At 41.1% G+C, this 23,585-nt stretch overlaps 1 protein-coding gene across 4 annotated transcripts in view; it reads left to right on the forward strand.

Moving 5' to 3' along the window:
• The window catches only part of LOC126412813 (cytochrome P450 4C1-like), a 510,424-nt gene that overhangs the window by 471,329 nt on the left and 15,510 nt on the right, over positions 1–23,585 (forward strand). For 2 of the 4 annotated variants that reach the window (XM_050082603.1, XM_050082598.1), the window contains 2 exons: positions 19,224–19,296; positions 19,384–19,493. The exons of the other annotated variants lie outside the window; for them this stretch is intronic. In XM_050082603.1, the coding sequence (XP_049938560.1) occupies positions 19,224–19,296; positions 19,384–19,493 (183 nt within the window). The remainder of the gene's footprint in view (positions 1–19,223; positions 19,297–19,383; positions 19,494–23,585) is intronic. 4 annotated transcript variants of the gene reach the window in all.

The raw sequence follows: 23,585 nt of genomic DNA on the forward strand, positions 1-23,585 counted from the left end.
CTGTGTTGATGACGTGATTACACAGTTGCGTGCGGATTCTCGTCAGCCCACACATGTTGATTGTGAAAAGTTACAATTTGATCACGCTGGAATGAAGCCTCATCCGTAAAGAGAACATTTGCACTGAAATGAGGAGTGATCCATTGTTGGATGAACCATTCGCAGAAGTGTACCCGTGGAGGCCAATCAGCTGCTGATAGTGCGTGCACACGCTGTACATGGTACGGAAACAACTGGTTCTCCCGTAGCACTCTCCATACAGTGACGTGGTCAACGTTACCTTGTACAGCAGCAACTCCTCTGACGCTGACATTAGGATTATCGTCAACTGCACGAAGAATTGCCTCGTCCATTGCAGGTGTCCTCGTCGTTCTAGCTCTTCCCCAGTCGCGAGTCATAGGCTGGAATGTTCCGTGCCCCCTAAGACGCCGATCAATTGCTTCGAACGTCTTCCTGTCGGGACACCTTCGTTATGGAAATCTGTCTCGATACAAACGTACCGCGCCACGGCTATTGCCCCGTGCTAATCCATACATCAAATGGACATCTGCCAACTCCGCATTTGTAAACATTGCACTGACTGCAAAACCACGTTCGTGATGAATACTAACCTGTTGATGCTTCGTACTGATATGCTTGAAGCTAGTACCGTAGAGCAATGAATCGCATGTCAACACAAGCACCGAAGTCAACATTACCTTCCTTCAGTTGGGCCAACTGGCGGTGAATCGAGGAAGTACAGTACATACTGACGAAACTAAAATGAGCTCTAACATGGAAATTAAGCGTTTCCGGACACGTGTCCACATAACATCTTTTCTTTATTTGCGAGTGAGGAATGTTTCCTGAAAGTTTGGCCGTACTTTTTGTAACACCCTGCATAAAGAGGGAAGTTATTCGAGAAGCCGGTGTTTGCTGCTGAAAACTAAGTTTTTGAGGGACACAGAAAGGATTTTGCTCTGGGGAGTGTTTCCGCTATGTACGAGGGCCGTTTTTTTTTCAGCCTCCGATAGGCTATGAGTAAAAGACAGGTTTCTTAGAAATCAGTTATTTCATTACCAAAAGTTTTGTACAGTTATAGTTACTTTTCAACATGATCACCGAAAAGATTGAGACATTTATCGTACCTGTGGATAAGCTTTGCAATACCCTCTTCAAAAAATGTTGCCGCCAATGATGTCAAATGAGCATTGACGTTGTTTTGAAGATCTTCGTTGGTTTGAAAGTGCTGCCCTTCTAGCCACGTTTTCATTGCAGGTAAAAGGTGAAAGTCGCTGGGTGCCATGTCAGGACTGTACGGCGGATGATCGAAAATGTCGTACTGAAGCTGTTCAAGGAGCCGTTGGGTTGTGCCAGCAGTGTGTGGACGAGCATTGTCACGGATCAACACAATTCCTGAAGTCAGCATTCCTCTTCGTTTGTTTTGAATGGCTCTCCACAAACGTCGTAAAGTTTCACAATAAGCAGCTGCATTGACAGTGGTTCCAGGCTGCGTAAACTCTACAAGCAACACACCTTTTGGTCCTAAAACACGGTAGCCATAACCTATCTGTTGTTGAATATTTTTTGAATTTTTTTGGTTTGTTTGGTGAATTTGGATGCATCCATTGTTGTGATTGTCGTTTTGTTTCCGGTGTATCGTATTGGATACAAGTTTCGTCTCCAGTAACAACTGATTTCAAAAAGTTCTCTCCTTCATCGTGATAACGGTCTCGGAAATTCAAAACTGACCCCATTTCGTGACTTCTGTGGGCGTCCGTCAACATTCTTGGAACCCAACAAACACAAAGTTTTTTGTAGCCTAAATAATTTTCAGTAACGATAGAGTGTAGCCTACGACAGATCTTGAAACTTCCGGAATTTCCATAGACAAAGCAGTTACGGTGAACTTACGATTTTCTCTAACCACTCTGTCAACTCGTTCAACAAGTAGGCTGTAACAACAGACTTGCGTCCTTGGCCGCCTTCATCATGCACGTCATTTCGGCCATCTTAAACTTAGGCATCATTCACGCACAACACCATCAGGCATGAAGTTATTACCGTACACTCGGCTTATTCTGTGATGAATTTCTGCTGCACTATTCCCTTCTGCTTGCAGAAGCCGAATTACTCTTCGTAATTAACACGTGGCTGGAGCAACAATGACGGCAGCCATGTTTACGTGGCTGCCGTGCAACGCAGACTGATGCCTTGAGGTCGGCAATGGCGGAGTGTGTAGAGCGAGAGTAGCGTAAGTAGCCTATATCGCACGTCCACTTTCTGCCGCTCACGTAGCTTCTATACTAAGCGATAGGAGGTTGAAAAAACGACTCTCGTAGTTCAGACAAGAGCATTAAGATAGACGAGTGTTCGTTGATAAGACATTTAAGGAGGCAGAGTGTGTGGAAATCTCTGCGCTTGTCTTCACATAGACAGGATGGCTGTGCATGAGAAGGTGAAATTTGTTCAGAGTCAAACGACACACTACAGCGAATGCGGTAGTTCATTAGCAGTTCCAGGCGCTGTGAGCCTTTTCCTGAGAATGGCCTCGGTGGATAACATCGCCGTAACCAACAATCAGAAGTGTGGGAGTTTGTACAAGTTTCTTTTTTCAAGTCAAAAAGGAAGAGCTTCTTCTTTGTAGGGTGTGGAGAGACGCTGATGCCTGCTTGTATTGCAGCTGCGTGCTCTGCCCACTTTAGCTCCCACACTCTTTGCTGGAGTGGGGTAGATATTTGGCGCATTAGGGTTAAAGATGCTTGGGATTCCTGACATTTCGGGGTAATGTGCGTAGAATGACCAACCAGAACGGCTCGGGTTTCGAACAGGTTGACCTATAACCCTATATCCACTGCGCATTTTGACAGTGTGCACAAATCGGTACTGAAATGGTCAATAGCTGTCTCCAAGTTTATTGATTTTTCACTTAAACTGGAAGTCATTAGCACCCAATAAGACAAAACTGAGAACACGTAATTGACGTACAATGAAAAGAGTATAGGACCTAATACCGAAAGCTGTGGGACTCCTGATACTATCTGTCTCCATCGTGACTTTTGGTTGCCTGACATGTCACATTACTGGCGAGACGTCAGGTACTAGCGAAACCACTGCATTGCACTTGCAGGGAAATTTAGGCTGCCAAATTTGACACTAAAGATGTCGAAGTCGAAGTGTGAAGGAACATCCCAAAACACCACAAAACCACCTCCAGTCTGAATTACATTCCGCAAATTTGCTGGTAAAAGCCTCCTTGGGCTGTCTGTGTACTTGATGCCTTGTATAATTTGAAAAGAGACAAAACTGCGACTTGTTGCACTGCGCTACGCGCGTCCAGTCAGCTACTGTTCAACTTCTCTGTTATTTGCCCTCTGAGGTAGTTCATACTGCGAGCCTTTTGTGAGGTACTCACTCCAAATGTCCATTGCCATCCCCTTCTCAAAGTTCACTCGGAAGCTGGTTAAGATGAACCTACATTCACCGCCAACAGGACTGTCTGTCGGGTTTGAAACCTATTTTTTCATCAACATGGAGTGACACTCATACCCTTTCTCCATGGGTCAGCAACTTTTTACCGCCACTGTTGTACAGCTGCGAATAATACACCTTTCCACGTTGATACACCGACAAATAGGGCATCTTCATTCGGGACATATGAAGCGGCAGGGAGGTGGTTGGGGACTGGCAAAGCACTGAGCTAATTAAATCGTATTTCCATAAACAATAGTTTACTATCTCTTAAGCAGTGCAATATGTTAACAACAAAAAATAACACTTAAGGTGGAAGATTCAACGAACTTCAAACAAAAATTTAACCCAAAAGCAGTTAGGTACAATTATCAAAATTCTGAACGAACATAACAATTGTGAAAGTACGGAAGCTACTAAAATAAAATACAAAAACAAGTCTTACCAATTTTCAATCAAGGGCTTCTGATCAATCGATAACAAGAATAATAATAACAACCTTGAACAACTAATTTAGAGTCCTAGGCCCAATCAGGTTGTTACAGAACAGTTCACTAGAATACATGAAGGCCTACCCAAAAAGAAAGTCTATAATGTTAATCCAAATATGCCATTGCCGCCAGACCGGCTACATTTTGTAAATTTCTGGCCCAGGGTCAATCATATGTTTGTGAGCCCTCTTAAAATGTTAAACATACACAGATTACTGACCTTAGGTACAGGCGAGGCCCACTGAGAGAGCGAGAATGATTTTAAAACACTCTACGTCGCCAGTACACAAAAGGCGAGACCAGTCAAATGCAATACTGCAGAAAACGAATTCCACTAAAGTGCGTGCATGAAATTAGCTGGCCAGGTGTTTTCTCAAGAGATAACGTACCTCTAACTCATGGGTATAATGGAGTAAACCAAAGGTTGAGGTGCCTCTAACCACCACTACCCCTTTCTTTAATTAGCTGTGAACTTAGTTCCACTTGGGGGCACATAGGACAATACAGCAAGGCCCACTTCTGTGGTCTCTCTTGAATTCAGTACAACAATAATTATGAAATGACCATTAGCTCCTTACAACATACAAACTGCATTAATCCTAATACTACTAAAACAAGAAAACATATGCACCATTAGCTCCTTACAACATACAAACTGCATAAATCCTAATACTACTAAAACAAGAAAACATAAGCACCAATGAGCGGGCAGTGTTTACGAGCACAGCAAATACGAATGCCAAGAAAGTTTTGGAGCAGTTACTCGAGCAAGCAGCTTCCTACACAATATAAAAAAGAGCAGATTGTGCAGACACTAGTAAGTCACGCCACTCAGCGGTATGGTAAAAGACGGCCTGAACTGCCAATAGTAAACTCAATCACTAATCCATGTTCGCCAGACAAGCTATAGATGGATATAGACAGTCCAGTTCAGAAACAAACAAGCTCATGCATGCTCCACAGTATATCAGGCCAGCCACAGGAAAATTAGACACAAACTAAAAAGATAACTGGAAGCTGAGGGTCAAAACACTTCTTTATCAAATTCAAAATTGCTGTCCATAGCTGGAAATGGGCACTCACCATAAACCCACAGTCATGAAGAAAGACAGATTCCCACGCTAAGTTTGCTTTCTCTAAATGGTTGTGTGGATGACAGTTGAATTCGAACCACCGTCTCGACGAGAACAACACACACCCCAAGCCAAGCTGCCTACTTCACGCTATGTTCAGTCCACAGCGAAGTCGACGCATCTTCAGCAACTGTGGGCCTCCAACTATACACAGTTCCTACGCGAAGACAGGATTCCACGCATATAGCGTGCATGTCCATATACTGCTACTCGACACTGCCTCCCTGCCCCTGGTAGGAAAACATCCTTCGGTTACCCAGAAACCAGTCAGAGACATTTGCCGTGATTGGCAAATATCCATATAAGCAAGAAACTCCAATTATGGAATTTGCATGGTTCAGTGCGGTCATGGGCACCTTCCAGCATGAAAATTCCTTTCTGCCATTCTGTTATGCCTCCATCTGCAACCATTTTAATGCGCTGATTAAATACAACTGGGTGGCACATGCACACTACCTGACAGCCACGACTTGCATCAGCTGTGGATGTTCAAACAATAACACAATTCCCTATGGCTCTATGGCAAGGTGCAAGTCTTTCAACTGGCTGACATTTCGGCGACTTGTATGTCCCTATACTACCCCAGTTATCGAACCATATATCGTTCCTGTCCACTTCTCATGTCATGGGAAGATAAAGGCTACATTAAAGAGTGACTGTAAAGCCCATAGTCTGACTGGAACTCGACACAGCGACCACCAGGTCTGACGTTCAAACGACCACCTGCTACTATTTCTACATCGTTCACATCGTTCCAGAGCGATCAGTTTCCTCTTTTAATGGGGTGTCTAATATTTTGTTCCATCAGTTCTTTTCTACTTGAGAATGCTCTTGATGGTAACATTTCTCTAGCAGAATTTGACAAATCGCCACCAGGGCAGACGCATTACCCACGTTCGTATTTTATAGGCTCATAGAACTTTGGAATCGAACAAGGAGATACGTGATTAGACACTGAACTCGTAGAGGTCAGAGGTTCAAATGCCTCTCTGGCCATTAGAGATCAGAAATAAGCTCTGTATATTCGCTTGAAACTCGCCAGCATGTTCAGTGATGACACCTACAAATTTATCGTCTCTGTATTCTCGGAGATTCGACTCGTGAGTATCTGCCACTGCCCGTTTAATCGAAAACTCATCACTTGATGTTGTTGTCGGGTGCAAGTGGACTATACCAGTGTAGAAAGGAGAGCGAGAAAGCGAGTTTTCGACTATAACTGAGAACACAGCGTTGTCGCTGCTTATTCAACTGTTGGGCACAAATTTATCATGTATCAATACAGTGACTGATCTGTTGGTATGCAATACTGTTCTCTTTACACACACACAATACATACACTGAGGTGACAAAGGTCACAGGTAGCCGGTCGTTGTGGCCGAGAGGTTCTAGGCGCTTTAGTCTGGAACCGCGCGACCGCTACGGCCGCAGGTTCGAATCCTGCCTCGGGCATGGATGTGTGTGATGTTCTTAGATTAGTTAGGCGTAGGTAGTTCTAAGTTCTAGGGGACTAATGCCCTCAGATGTTAAGTCCCATAGTGTTCAGAGCCATTTAGTCACAGGTACCTCCTACTATCATGTCGGACCTCCTTTTTCCCAGTGAAGCGCAGCAGTTCGACGTGGCATGGACTCAACAAGTCGTTGCAAATCCTCTGTAGAAACATTGAGCCGTGTTGCTTTTATAGCCGTCCATAATTGCGAAAGTGTTACCGGTGGTGGATCTTGTGCACGAACTGATCTCCCGGTTATCTCCGCTAAAGCTTCGATGGGAATGATGTCGGGCGATCTGGGTGGCTAAATAATTCGCTTAAATTGTCCAGAACGTTCTTCAAACCAGTTGCGAACAACTATAGCCCATTGATATGATGCATTGTCATCCATAAAAATTCCATCCTTCTTTTGGGAAAATGAAGTTCATGAATGGTTGAAAATGGTCTCCAAGTAGTCTAACATTACATTTCCAGTCAATGATCGATTCAGCTCGGCCAGAGGACCCCATCCATTCCATGTAAACACAGACCCTACGATTATGGAGCCATTTCCAGCTTGCGTAGTGTTTTGTGCACAACTTGGATCGATGGCAAAAAATGTGTGTGAAATTTTGTGGGACTTAACTGCTAAGGTCATCAGTCCCTAAGCTTATACACTACTTAACTAAAATCATCCTAAGGACAAACACACACACCCATGCCCGAGGGATGACTCAAAACTCCGCCGGGACCAGCCGCACAGTCCATGACTGCGGCGCCTCAGACCGCTCGGCTAATCCCGCGCGGCTGGATCGATGGCTTCGTGAAGGCTACGCCATCATCAGCTTTTACCAGTAGAAATCGCGACTCATCTGACCAGGACGCTGTTTTCCAGTCGTCTAGGGTCCAACCGATATGGTCGCGACCCCAGGAGAGGCACTGTCTTGCTGCTACCATAGCCCATTGACACCATATTTCGCCGCACTGTTCTAACGGATACGTTCGTCGTATGTCCCTCATTGATTTCTACTGTTATTTCATGCAGTGTTGCTTGTCTGTTAGCACTGACAGCTTTAAAAAAAACGCTGCTGCTGTTGGTATTTGAGTGAAGACCGTTGTCTAGTGTGATGTTTGTGGTGAGAGCTAACGCCTGAAATTTAGTACTCTCGGCACTTGTGACTCTAAGGATCTCAGAATGTTGAGTGACCTAATGATTTCCGATATGAAAGTGCCATACGCGTAGCTCCAATCGTTCACCCCGTTTAAGGCCTGTTAATTCTCTTCGTGGTTCCCCTGAAAAGACTTCACGTCTAAAATTTTGCATATGTAAAGCAAAGGAGCTATGTTTAACGGAAATATATAACAAAATATGTGGGATTAATATTTTGCCAGAAATTTGAATTTTTAATTTTTATTGCCTTTTATATAAAAAGCCATAACTCAAATTTTAATCATGCAATTAATCTGAAAATTTTATTGCAGTGTCCTGAGAAGATTATAAGACCACTGGACTACAGTTATTAATTTATGGTACAAACTGTATCATTAACAGAGTTTTTAATTTTGCACATCAAAAATTAACTTTTTTTCTACACAATCATCTAAAATCAGAATGTAGTTGCAGGATCTAGTATTTTTTAGTTCCAGGGAAACAGCAACATGTTGCGACCAGCCCCTGAAAATTTCATAGCATTAGCGCGCATACGTTTTGAGAAAAGGCTTCTAATAACGTAATAAATGTAAAACAGAGACAGTGAGATTCAAAGATTTTCTTCTCATACTTCTACTTGTAATATGCTTAACTCACTTTTAAAATCTTCCATACTGATACTCCACATCCTCCAGGTTTCTCCTCTCTCCTCTTCGAATCTGCCTGGCCTGTATTTGCAGGTAAGACATCTGTTAGCTTTCTTGACCCTGCTATCGTCGATGGTGTAAAATGGGTTTGTTGTAAACACCAACTCTTTTCATCATTTCTATTCTGCCATTATTTCCGTTATTGTAACATAAAGCTGCATCATATATACCTATTTTGAGTACTTCAAGTCCACAGAATTTCCTTTTTGTGCATCTAATCCAAATAAAATTATTAAGGCTTTCATTTGCATTTTGTGTCTTTCCGTGAAAACACTTCCTCAATAAATAAGAGTTTGCAAGAAACCTGAATGTGGGCTTAATTGCATTCATAAAAGGTTCTGATAATGAGTGTTTATGTGAATACGTCTCATTTCTGTTGTTGAACTTACACCAGTCGTCTTTCGGACACAGATTGTGCATTGGTGTTTGGTCAGTGGATAGTTTGTGGAAAAAAATTGTCCATAGAGCACGCCTCGTTGCCTCTAAATTATGTGCGTTTTTCCTGACAGCGCTCCCATAAAATAACGGAAGAGAATCCATTTCTTTCAGAGTAAGCCTGCCGTTTCCTCCTAGTGGTTTTCCATCCTCAAGTACTTCACCTTTCTTTTCTTTGAGTAAGCGACGAAGCCTACCACCAACCCTCTTTTGGATTTGGCCAAGACATTCCAATTTTTCTATTGCTGTATTGTACGGATTTTTATCTGTTACAGCTTTGAACGAAGAGAAGTCCCCATCACCAAGGTATTTAGTATATCTAACACCATACCGGTCCCCAGATCTGGAGAACATCTTCACAACTGCAGCAGCCTCCATGCCCCAACTTCAGCCACTATAATTTTCAGAGCATGCTACTGCATGCTTTTCTTGCCACGTTATCTCACTGTCTTCATTGTTGGACATTTTCCTTGTTGCACACTGGTGGCAGTATTTAGAAATAATTTCTACATCTAAAACTTTATCTGAATCAATATCAATAACAGATGCAACTCCATACATAGATGTGTGACCCCTTTTCATCCAGGTCCCATCTACAGACATACTAGGTCAGTAAAATTTGTAGGAGATTCACTGTCATGAATATCTACCCTATGATCTATTTATTTTTGGTTTGTTTCCACCAGTTCCTTCACTGCTTTCTTCATAGAAATTGTGGCAGTATCGCATACAGCTTCAGACATTTCTTTATTTATTTTTTCTAAACTTGCACAAGATGTACGCATGTTCAGGAAACCACACAATAAATTACCTCCTTCACTGCCCTGTCCAAGGCATCTTAGAGCATATGATAACCTAAAATTGCTTTCATAGGTGCCAGTGTCAGTTTTTTTTGGAGGAGGAAACTGAAAATTCATATCCACACGAATTACAAACTAATTTAAAATAACAAGCTATTCTCACTTTTCTTTCTTCAACAACAATCAAGAATTATGTGTTTTTACTGCTAGCATATGAACATGAAAACCTTATAGCCTGGGAGAGAAACGCTAAAACAATAAGTCTGAATTCAGTGGAATCCGTATCAACATCATTCACGCACGTATACAGTTCTCCTGTTCCAAGTTTCGATGCTGAGGCTGATAGCTTATGATCTTCATTTCGAGCTGCTTCCTCTTTTTTGTTGATAATCCAATTTCCATGAAACCTCCGTTTCCAAAACACAGTTTTCCCACCACACATTATGTATAAATCTTGACTTCCACTTAAAGGTTTGCGAATTCAAACTTCCACCAACTAATATGTATTACTATTGTCAAAACGTAAACAAACCACAAGCAAGAAAGTTTTCAGGCAAAAGATATAGATGTCAGCCAGAGATATAGATGTCAGCCAAAGATATCGAAAGAAAGCAGCCTTCATACTGACAAAAATTCCACTGAAGCAAGCAGTTTCCCAAATGTCGGAAAAGGTGGGAGTGGTCGCCAATGCAGAGTTAATCAGTTCAACAATTTAATGGCATTTGTAAAGTTGCTATCACACGCAAAACAGATTAAACTGTGTTGATCAAGAAAATAATATTTTTGGGAAATCGTTTTTTTGGACCAAACTCCATTACATTCCCCCCATAAGTTATACTAAATTTGGAACTGATACACAGATATTCACATACTTCATACAGCGGAATTAGTCATATGTGCTGGAAGCTTTCCATCAACAAACATTCTACAACTTGTCATCAACAAACAACGGAACGTTTACTAGTTTTTTGTTTATTGTTGATTTCCTACCGACAGTCGACTGAGAGTCGCTATAGTTCGCATTATTTAGCGTGGCACTTATATAGACAGACTTGGTTCCGTTGTATGTGACGTGTTAAAGCACTCATTCCTTTTTATACTGTCGTTTCTTTGTGTTACACACATTTGGTATAATTTATCACCAAAACGCAAGATTTCTGCTGCCATTGCGCCATTGCACGTGTTGTCATAGCAATATCAAGTTCTTTCGTTTCATTCTATTTTTGTTTGGGGTGTGGGAGGCGATTTCAAAGTATTGCTGATGTCTGAGATGCTCATCTTGTGTTTATGTGTGTGTGTGTGTGTGTGAGAGAGAGAGAGAGAGAGAGAGAGAGAGAGAGAGAGAGAGTGGGGGGAGAGGGACAGGGAGTTATGGAGTGGCACATAGAGTGAGTGGTATGGAAGATTGAAAGGAGGATTTAATCTAGAGGATAACCATATACTGTTTGCGGAAGTGTGGTAAATAGTTTTGTTTTACACAATGATGTGTATTCATTTAGTGCTTTCTTACCTTGGGCTCTTCATTTCTGGATGTGGTAACTCTCTTATAATGTTAATTTTTGGTGCAAGGTGTTATTACTTTTAAGAACTTTTAAAGAAATTTCTATGTTCATTGCATGGTGATTATGTCCTCTTAGGTGATCAAAAAAGTTGAGAGGGAGCTATTACTCTTCAGTGCTCTGAGATGCACTGCATATTTGGTTCTAATATTCTTAACAATTTGGTTTATGTATACAAACTGACAGCAATTACAATATAACTGCTGTATACCTGAATGAGTACATGTAGTAGTCGTAGTGGCCTGTCTTTGAAGTCTGTTCTGTATTTTGTTGTTACTGTAGTGTGTTATGCTGAGTCTTTTTCTCTTTAACATGTCGCCCACGCTGTGTGTAACTTTGTTGTTGCATTTCACTGTCTGGCGATTTGTTGTGTGTTGTGTTGAATCTGTTAGTGTATGTCTCATGATTCTATGTAGCCTATTTTTGTACTTTTTGTTTATTTCATCCACTGTCTTTACCTCACAGTCATTGACCTGTGCAGTTTTATTGTGTTTAGTCCTTCTACGCATTCAAGTTTTTTCATAGTGTGTGTAGTAAGTACTACATGGTGAGTTGATTGGTTGGGGAAAGTTGCACTCGTGTTTGTAGGCTTCCTATGTAACGCTAACTCTTGTTTGTTGTTTACCTTGTGTATTGTTAGGTCTAAGAAATCTTTCATCTGTTTGTGTCTGTGTTGAACTGTATTTGTAGAAGAATAGTATTTATCTCATGAAATTATTTTATATGGGTGCGTGGTTCATCTATAAGGCAAATTATATTTAAAAATATCAGAATGAATGTTTTATTTTGTGCTGCTTCAGTTTTACAGTTTTGTCAAAGATTTGATTATATATATGATTCACGAATTTTTCAGCTAGGAGTTCATTGATTGAGGAATCCATAGTAGTCCTTCTTGTTGACAGTAAAAACTTGTTTTTTAATCTGAAGTAGTGCTGTGATGAGTTTCAGTACGGCTGATATTGGTTGCATATATGTCACAGGTGTGTTGCCTTATAGTAGCAGTTGTTTCTATTACATTGATTGTTTCTTCTGTTAGAATGTGTGTGTACATGGAAATTAATGTTGCTGTTCTTAGTATGTCGTTTGAATAGCTTAGGCTACTGTTTACTGCGTATTTATATATTGTCTGTAACAATATACGTGTCTGTTTGGCTAAGTGATAGGCTGGTGTGAGTCTGAAGTTTATCACATGTCTTCTTGTGATGTCTGCAAATTTTAGGTTATGATTTCAGAGTTGATGCTTTGGAGTTTTTTTGTATCATTCTTTTAATATGATGATCACATAATAGCACAGAATCACCATCCAACAAACACATAATTTGGTTTGAAAAGTAAAAAGTATTAAAACCATTAACAACTTGTAATAAATATTAAAAATAGAAAAGAATTATCGTATCCAAAAATCAGTTGCACAAGGAAGGAAAGAACGAAGAATATACCTTACTGTCCAATGAAACACTGATTTCCACAATAGAAGACTTATATAAATAATTGCTTCCCACTGAAAGGCATATGGTTACCCTTCAAATTAAATTCTCCTCCCCATCCTGCATACTACTCTCTCTATCTGCCTTTCTAAAACTCTCTCTCTCTCTCTCTCTCTCTCTCTCTCTCTCTCTCTCTCTCTCTCTCTCTCTCACACACACACACACACACACACAAACACACAAACATATACACATGCTAAGCATCTCAAATTTCAACAATACTTTGTAATTGTGTGCCAAACCGAACACAATCAAATGAACACCCCACAGCTATCACAGTACTTGAAATCGCGGCAAAAATCTTGTACTTTGCTGATGAATTATATCAAATACCTATTTAACAGCAAGAAACAGCACCAGTAGAAATAAGTGTTCTACACAGCAAGTATATAAGTCCGGGAAGCAAGACAACAAATAAGAAAACGTAAATAACATACAAAACAATGCGATCTATAGTGATTCTCAGTCAGAAATGAATTACAAACAGAAAAAGTAAAACGTTCCGTTGTTTGCATATGACAAGCTGAAGAAAGTTTGCTAGATATAAAGCTACCACCACACATAGGTAAAATCGACATATGAGGTATAATATACTTCCTTATTAATTTCCAAACTTTTAATTCTCTGCCAAAAACCTTCAAATATAGCATACGTGAACAAGATATAAAGTCTTAACTTAGTAGCTTAGTGACGTATGTCTTAACTATCTAATGCATGTAAAGTAATGAAAGATGTCACCCATTAACCACTTCTTTGCAGATGTAAATACGTTTGAGTCAAAATTTCATGTAACATACAGAAAAGATTAACGTGCTACAATAATTTTTAGAAAGAAAATAAACAAAAATTTCATTGAAGGCAGCATGTAGTGTGCAGAAATACATCTGAATAGTAACAAAACTATAAAAGAGTGTGTAATTCATCTCCTCATAATATGTTGCCTTGCAGTATTTACAATCTCCTAACACAAGCCTTTACTGTAAGTTACCATCATTAGAACATAACTAACACTTTATCTAATCAAAGGTACCCGCTTTGGCAGCCAAGGTTGTTAGAGCATATGTGTGCAGTAGTGCTCGACTCGGAGGTAAGGTGGATCGAATGCTGGTGGTGGAAGAAACTTTCCCTGGCAGTATTTGATCAGGAAGGGCAGTAGAGGAGGTGGTGTAAAGTTCCTGATCACCAGACTGCCCCAGTACCCTGGGTCACTACTCCCCAGTCTCTTACGAAGCGAGAGCAAGTGAAACTGTTGTTGGTGATCCGTCTGTTGCACGTCCAGAGTCTGTCTTGCTGCTGTTCGAGAGCAGTAGGCTGTATTCCAGCACAGGGTTTCTCCCTTTCGTCGCATCATTATACATCTCAAACTTCACACCATATTACACACACTCACTTCTTTTGAATGTACGTGTCCACAGGTGAGTTTATTGAGATCTTTTTCTTTATGATGTGTTTTATTTTTGTCTTTTGTATGTACAGGTCCACAGGTGAATTTGTTGAGATCTTTTTCTTTATGATGTGTTTTGTTAAAAAAACACTTTATTTCATTATCTAGCTATTTGTTCATTAATTCCCCTTGCGTATCATCAAGCTAGATCACAGAAAAAATTCTGTAGTACATATAGCATTATATATTCGTGTGAAGGAAGCAGCATGCTGTGACATTCGTAATAGGAGATTTAAACAACCATAGTAGTCGTCTGAAATGCATATAAAAATGGGAAGAAAATGGGACCTTTAAGTGGTTTGTGTCACTGTGCCATCATAAAACACATTAAAATAAATAACTGTAGCCATTTAAAACAAGAATGTAGATGAAGTCGCCATCGCGTCCAAATTCAGTGTTACTAGATAAGATGCACACAGTAAGTGGTGTACCGATACAGACGACACTTCACCTTAGTAAGTGACGTAGACCACACGACTTCCTCGGTGATATAAGGGGGCGGCTAAGAATGAAACATATCGATCCCAGTCACGGTATGGTACATTTCTTAACTGGACACAGTCATTATCCCACGCACTTAAACCGTGTGGACCTCAGACAGACACCTGTATGCACATGCGAGAAAGAAGGCTCCCTGGAACAGACTGTCTAATTCTGAGGGCAATATGTGAACAATAGACATACACTGCACTTCGACTACACTGAAACAGATAAGCATATATGCACAGCAATAAAAGACGAAGAACAATAGGCACAACTAAATGTACTAACAAACACTATTTCAAAAAGGAAACGTGAATACCTGCGGACACGACAGAACAGACGTGCCTATACGCAAGGTAACAACGATCTCCGGCGGGTGAACAGCGGCAACAACAGTGACGGCGATAACAGTGACACTGAAGAGGAACAGGAGGAGGAGGATGACATGTAGCAGTAAATAAGACACCTACAGTTGTAAATCAGACATAACATGCCAAAATGCACTGACAAAATATACATAACAGTCATATAATAGAGTAAATGTAGCGTAATGTGCTGGCAATCTAGCCAAGAAAGCACCCAGTGTTGTACATTGCTGAATACCTGATGTTAATGCATATGATTGTTATTTTAAAAAAGTATTAGTCTTTGTCACATGTCGCAGATAAAAACAAAACAAAAAGCTACAAAAAAGTTTACAAACGAAAACTGGAATTTTATGACCTGTTTTAAAATATCAGATAATAAGTCTTTAAATTTGCAATATATAAATGAAATAAAAATCTACGTGCTGGTATATCCTGCGCAAGCCTAACTGCACATGAATAACCACTGCAACTTACATCCATCTGAACCTGATAACTGTTTTCATATCCAGGTCTCCCTTTCCTTTTTTTATCCTCACATTTCTCTCTATTGCCAAAAAGATTATTCTTTGAGGCCTCAGGTCTGATCCTATCAACCGAATCTTTCTTTTACTCAAGTTGTACCATAAATGTATTCCCAAAATGGAGTCAGTGCCGCCACATTCGAACCACACATCCAGTCTTCAGCATTCGTCTGTGATATCACCTTTCAATTTTTTATATTCTCTTGTCGGCTGAACTGCTTATCGTTCACGTTCCACATCCGTACAGCGTTACACTGCAGACAAATACCTTCACAAAAGACTTCCTAAATTTTAAATTCATATTCGATTTAACTGATTTTCGTTTTTCAGAAACAATTTTCTTGCTATTGCTACCTTGCATTTTGTATCATCTCTCGTTAGCCATCATCAGTTACTTTGATGTCCAAATAGACAAACTCATCTACTACGTTTAGTATCTCATTTCCTAAGCTAATTTAGTCAGTATCTCCTGATTTACTTCGACTGTCTTCCATTATTCTTATTTTAATTATTATGTTCATCTTATGACTTCTTTTCCAGATAATATTCTTTCCGATGAAGAGCTTTTTTAAGCCCCTTCTCGTCTCTTACAGAATTGCAATGCCATTAACAAATCACAAAGTTTTTATTTCTTCTCCTTGAACTTGAATTCGCTCTCCAAATTTCTGCAGGGTTTCAAAAATGGCTCTGAGCACTATGGGACTCAACTGCTGAGGTCATTAGTCCCCTAGAACTTAGAACTAGTTAAACCTAACTAACCTAAGGACATCACAAACATCCATGCCCGAGGCAGGATTCGAACCTGCGACCGTAGAGGTCTTGCGGTTCCCGACTGCAGCGCCTTTAACCGCACGGCCACTTCGGCCGGCCTGCAGGGTTTCCTTCACTGCTTGTTTATTGTACAGGTTTACTAATAAGGGAGCTAGGCTACAACCCCGTCTCATTCCCTTCTCGACCACTGCTTCCCTTTCGTGTCGTGGTTTCTGTATGAGTTGAAAAAACGTTTCGCAGACTATGTTTTATCCGTGCTACTTCAAAATTTCAAAGTATGTAATCAGATTAAGTTTTTCTAAATCCACAAATGCTATAAACGTAGGTTTGCCTTTCTTCACCCTGTCTTTTAAGATAAGTCGTAGAGTACATATTACCTCGCGTGTACCCACATTTCTCCGTAACCCAAGCAGAACTCACCCGAGGTCAGATTCTACTTGTTTTTTTCATTCTTCTGTAAGTAATTCGTGTTAGTGCTTTGTAGCTGTGACTTATTAAATTAAAAGGAAATGAGTTCACGTACTTTTTCGGGAACAGTGCAGACAAGGTTTCAGTCACTGTGTCACAGCTGACGACACCAGTGATGTCTAACGGTAGCTGCAAAGGCTACTTCCAAATTTATTAAAGAGAACGAACTAAACAGAACAAAAATTAACGAAATCAGACTACCATTTTACCGGAATGGGTATTATAAAGGTTATACTCTAAGCAGATGTTCAATACAGACGATGCCGTAACGTCCTTGTGTTGCAGATGACTTGCTGTACTTATATCGATTTGTGGGTGATTTCCATTGACAGCCACAGGGCGCACGTAATGTATGAAAAGGTACAGTGCATAGGTGATCTAAACAACAAGTAATCTGATGTCAACATGTTCCTAACCTCCGTGAAATTCGTACGTCTATATTCAAAAGCAATACAAAAACATTGAAGATGCCTCAGTTATGGTGAAATATATTTATAGATTCAATAAATCAAAAATTGTGTTCTTGCAGCAAGACAGACTTTCTGTAGCTCATTATTATTTACTAGAGCTCAAATTCTAACTGACATGGTCAGAATGTCTGACTGTGGGTATATGTCTACTTTTGAGAAGTACTGTAAACGGAGTAGCCCTACATCGAGAGAATGTTCAGGATCATAAAAGTAATTTACCTGTACTATATGTTCATCACTAGTGGAGAAGTGATAGCAGGCTACACTGGAACTCTGTGAATTTACTCTTTGGATAGCAAATCATTGGTGCGGAGTAACATATATAGAGTGGCTAATATTTATGTGGCTATTTGATTGTCTACATTGATGGTGATTTGGTATTAAAGTTATTGTTTTATAAAATATCTCCAAACCATCCAGCCGTTACTGCCAGCAGATGAATCCGGGCGACACCACTGCTTCCTTATTCAAGCAACTCCTCATTTCAGCTCACGAGGATGAGAGGACTCAGTTCCAGACCTCCCTATCTCAGAAAAGAATCTGAGGAGGTACCAGGAATTGAACCCGGGTCCTTCTGCACCAAAGGCAGCGATGCTATTTCTTTATTTATTTCTTCATCATTAGGTCGTCAGTGATTCTTTGCCGATGTCACATGACATCTTTCACATTCTATCCATGAGAACTCCACACTTTTCTTTTCTTCTTTTTCACTACGTAGGGTGGCCAGTCGACTAATCGAACACGCTGAACTACTGCGCTGCAGCCATGTGGTTACGAAGGTGATTACGTTTAAATACAGGGGTAAAGATCGTAACAGAAGAAGAACGAGTTGCCTTGAGACATGAGACATCAAGTTAGCAGAGCATCAGATAAGAAAACAGATGAGGTCTGTTATAAATTGTTGGATAACACAGGAGATATTGAATTTAATTGGGGAAATGAGAAAATATAAAAATATATTAAATGAAGCAGGCGGCAGTGAACACAGACCTCTAAAAATAAGATTGACAGAACAAGGAAAATAACTAAATGTTCAAATGTGTGTGAAATCTTATGGGACTTAACTGCTAAGGTCATCAGTCGCTAAGCTTATACATTACTTAACCTAAATTATCCTAAGTACAAACACACACACCCATGCCCGAGGGAGGATTCGAACCTCCGCCGGGACCAGCCGAAAATAACTAAGCAGGAACGGCTAGAGTACAAACGCAAAGACGTAGAAGCGCGCTTGACTAGGAGAAGGGCAGACGCCATCTATAGGAAAATTATAGGGACTTTTGGAGAGTAAAGAATCCAGACGTCATTTCCTCAGAATTAGTGAGACCTTAGGAAAACCGGTCATGACAAAACTATTCCACCTGGTGATCGAAATAAATGATGTACGTGAAATATCATCAGACTTCACGAAGAATATAATAATAACCAATTCCGAAGAAGATATGTGCTAACAAGTGCGAAAAATTCCGAGGCGTCAATCGAACACGTGATGTCCAGGGTTAGATTTCCCGCCGGATCGGAAAATTTTTTCGCTCGGGGACTGCTTATTTATGTTGAGCTAAACATTTGATCTCATCTTCACCGACGAACAAGTCGTCGAAGCAGCGTTAAATAGAAGGAGCTGCACCAGGCAGTCCGACTAAATGGTTCAATTGGCTCTGAGCACTATGGGACTTAACATCTGAGGGCATCAGTCCCCTAGAACTTAGAACTACTCAAACCTAACTAAACTAAGGACATCACACACATCCATGCGGGAGGCAGGATTTGAACCTGCGACCTAGCGGTCACGCGGTTCCAGACTGAAGCGCCTAGAACCGCACGGCCACACCGGCCGGCGGCAGTCCGACAAGCCAGGCCAATAATCTGTTAAGATCATTTCTTCCATTTTGGTTTAATAAGTCATTACTTCAAAACACTGAAGACAACAGCACTGTACAAAGTATCAGCTTCTAAACTGTTAGATTTTAATGTGTGAAGAAACTACTACCAGAAACTGAACACATCTTTCGTGTTGCAGGTAATACGCGAAAGGAAGTCAGCCCGTAAAACGAATGTAGCCCAGATCCAGGCACCACAGGAAGACGACATAGGTACTTGGCGTTCTAGTTATAAATGAGATACAATACAATGCCATGTCTGCCTAGGAAATTCGCACATAGTACTAAAAACTTTTACAGGTAGGAAGCGACGTGTGGCTTTTCTGGACATGTTGTTGGACGCTTCTGAGAACGGCCAGAAACTTAACGACCAGGAGCTGCAGGAGGAAGTGGACACCTTCATGTTTGAGGTAAACCTGCTACTGAAATTTAATGTGTAGAGAACGTGTGCTGAATTTAGCTTATGTAATTATCGATTCTGCAAAAGTGTTTTGATAACATAAATTAGACGGCTCAACAGAAAATTCCGGGCAAACCCGTAGCTTTCTCAGGCAAATGGTTAACTTCGATATAGTTCGAGAACTTGCAGATGTAATTTTAGGATGATACAAGAAATGGACAACTTTCTGTAATTCTCCATCATTTCTTTCTTAGTAGCATGTTCCACATATTACTTGTGCTACGTGGCAGTTTATTTAACCAAAGTATTCTGGATTCATATAATGCTGCCAGCCTATCAGCTAACTCATATAATTATAGCTGGTGATGTTAATATAAATTTTCTACACAGTAGTCCATCCAGTGTAAAATTTAAGCGGATGCTGTCTTCTTCAAACGTATCACTACTTCATCTTCCTCCTACGCATCATATGAACGGTAGTCACGCTCATACCTATTATCTCGACAGCAGTGTGTCATGTATGGTACCATAAAGTCACAATGGAGGCAGGTAAAATCAGGCGACCACAGGTTTCGATACCAGGTCCTATACTCTTTTCGTTCTATGTAAATGATGTGACATTACTCCTTTCCTCTCGCAAATACCGCGTGTAAGCTGCTTATCTCCATTTGTAACTAAGTGCAAAACCTGTAAACCTGAAGACAGCTACCGAGAATCTAAACATCGACCTGCGTGCATTATCAAAATGGGTACAGTGAGGTGGCTAAATCAAGGGATAGCGACATCACATATACAAATGGCTGTAGCATTGCGTACACAAGGTATAAAAAGGGAGTGCACTACCTAGCTCTCATTTATACTCAGATGATTCATCTGAAAAGGTGTCCGACGTGATTATGGTCGCACGACGGAAATTAACGGGCTTCAAACGCGGAATGGTAGTGGCAGCTACACGCGTGAAACATTCCAATTCGGAAATAGTTAGAAATCCAATATACCGAGATTCACAGAGTCAAGAGTGTGCCAATAATATCAGATTACACGCACTACTTCTCACCACGGTCAACGCAGTCGCAGTCCGGAACCGCGCGGCTGCTACGGTCGCAGGTTCGAATCCTGCCTCGGACATGGATGTGTGTGATGTCCTTAGGTTGGTTAGGTTTAAGTAGTTCTAAGTCTAGGGGACTGATGACCTCAGATGTTAAGTCCCATAGTGCTTAGAGCCATTTGAACCATTTTTGAACGCAGTGGCTTACGACCTTCACTTAACGACAGAGAGCAGCGGCGTTTGCGCAGAGTTGTCGAAGGTGACAGACAAGTAACACTGCGTGAAATAATCGCAGAAATCAATGTGGTACGTGCGGCGATCATATCCGTTTGCACAGTGCGGTGAAATTTGGCGCTAATGGGCTATGGCAGCAGACGGCCGACGCGAATGTCTTTGCTAACAGCATGACATCGTCTGCATCGTCTCTCCTAGGCTCGTGATCATATCGGACGGACACTAGGTGACTCAGAAACCGTGACCTGGTCAGATGAGTTCCGATTTCAATTGGTAAGAGCTGACGGTAGGGTTCGAGTGTGGCGCAGTCCCCACGAAGACATGGACCCAGCTGTCAATAAGTCACTGTGCAAACTGTTGTTGGCTCCGTAGTTGCGTGAGCTCTCTTTACTTCAAATGAATTGGTTCTCCTGGTCCGGCTAAACCGACCATTGACTGGCAATTCTGGAAACATCCCCCAGGCTGTGGCTAAGCCATGTCTCCGCAATATCCTTTCTTTCAGGAGTGCTAGTTCTGCAAGGTTCGCAAGAGAGCTAAAGTTTGGAAGGTAGGAGACGAGGTACTGGCAGAAGTGAAGCTGTGAGGACGGGTCGTGAGTCGTGCTTGGGTAGCTCAGTTGGTAGTGCACTTGCCCGCGAAAGGCAAAGGTCGCGAGTTCGAGTCTCGGCCCGGCACACAGTTTTAATCTGCCAGTAAGTTTCATATCAGCGCACACTACGCTTCAGAGAGAAAATCTCATTCTGGAAACATCCCCCAGGCTGTGGCCAAGCCATGTCTCCGCAACATCCTTTCTTTCAGGAGTGTTAGTTCTGCAAGGTTCGCAGGAGAGCTTCTGTAAAGTTTGGAAGGTAGGAGACGAGGTACTGGCAGAAGTAAAACTATGAGGACGGCGCGTGAGTCGTGCTTGGGTAGCTCATTTGGTAGAGCAGTTGCCCGCGAAAGGCAAAGGTCCCGAGTTCGAGTCTGGCCCAGCACACAGTTTTAATCTGCCAGGAAGTTTCATATCAGCGCACGCTACGCTACAGAGTGAAAATCTTATTCTGCAGACGAAGATGCCCAAAAATACATTTTCATTTGTTTATAGAGAGGTTTCCTCGCTGGCGCTGGTTTTATGTGACTGAATTAGTGCCTACAGATTTTCGTAGTTATGTAACAAGCGTAAGACCGGTGTCAGGAAAAGGGAGGGAGACTATTTTGCCACAGAACTGTGTTAATAGGCGGTTTCGTTCCTGACTCGCTAATTTGAATTATTTTACAAGTCATTTAATTGTAGCACAAATGTAATGTGAAGCTGGGATTAACAATCTTACCCGAGGATCATTTTCTAGGTGATTGACGGTGGTTTGAACTCCATCATACTTCACTAGACTTTGTTCTATTGGAGATGGCATGTTACTGCTTTTTACTCGCCACTGAATTGACTAACGTAAGATATTTAATGTAGACACATACCACGGTGTAATTAGGCGTTCTTCACGTGCGCACATCATTGCCAGAGTTGAAACAAACGGTAAATAACAGAAAAAATAAATACTAGGTTTGGACCCTCCGCATAACAATTACGATATAATACGCTAAATGAAGATATGTCTCAAAAACTAGTTATTTTGCGGATGTTATAGCACAAAATATTGATGCATCGAAACAGACAAAGAATGACAACGTTCTGCTCATCTCCGGAAACTGCGGTGGTATAACGCTTTAGAGAGGCTTCAATTCATTGTATGCAACATCCTCTTTAAATTCTGTACTAGTCTAGTGATACTTCAGGGACGTTCACAAAAGTTGCTAACTGTCTTGTAGCCGGCCTGGGTGGCCGAGTGGTTCTAGGCGCTACAGTCTGGAACCGCGCGACCGCTACGATCGCAGGTTCGAATCCTGCCTCGGGAATGGATGTGTGTGATGTCCTTGGGTTAGTTAGGTTTACGTAGTTTTAAGTTCTAGGGGACTGATGACCTCAGAAGTTAAGTCGTGTAGTGCTCAGAGCCATTTAAACCATTTAAACTGTCTTGTACAGAGTTTGCAATTCATTACACACATTTTTCTCTCTACTACTGAATGTAGTAAGTTATTTCAAAGTTGAATCGAAGTTATTTAGCGAAGCTATCCAGTAGTCTAGGAGCCCTAAGTAATTTGAGGAAATCTCAGAAATGGTAAACAATAAATATGAAAGTCAGCCTGGGAACTGAAAAGCAAATCTCTCAAATACAAGGCCATTCTTTTAACTGAAAGAAACGCTGTTCACAATTTCCGCTGTTGGAATTGATCTATTTGTATTATGACGTGTGTTAGATTTCAATAATTGATACTGAATAATTTTCTTTTTATGGCTTACTGCACGGATGAAGGACTTCAAGTGATGATTTATCTTGGGAATGCATTTATTCTATCACACTACTAGTTTCGGCCTTACATTACCGCCATCCTCAGGCCCCACCACTGCCAAAAGAGTATTTGATGTCCTCGGCGCATTTACTGTGTGATCCTTGTTACCAAAAAACCTGGGCTAGCTTTCATAAGGAGTCTATACTCTGACAGTGGAGACAACAATGTGTCGAGTATAGAATCCTGATGAAAGCTAGCTCAGGATTTTGGTAACAAGGAACCCAAAGTAAATGCGGCAAGGAAATCGAATAATCTTTTGGCAGTGATGAGGATGGCGGTAATGAGCGGCCGAAACTAGTCGTGTGACAGAATAAGTACATTCTCGGTACAGCTGTGGTGGTACTTTTTCTCATATGAATAATTTTCTATTTTTCGAAATTTTTTCTTTTCATGTTTTTACAAATAGTAGCAGTCCTACAAAGCCATACAATACGT

Source organism: Schistocerca serialis, chromosome 7 (genome assembly GCF_023864345.2).
Source record: "Schistocerca serialis cubense isolate TAMUIC-IGC-003099 chromosome 7, iqSchSeri2.2, whole genome shotgun sequence".
In the NCBI taxonomy this organism is placed as follows: Eukaryota; Metazoa; Arthropoda; class Insecta; order Orthoptera; family Acrididae; genus Schistocerca; species Schistocerca serialis.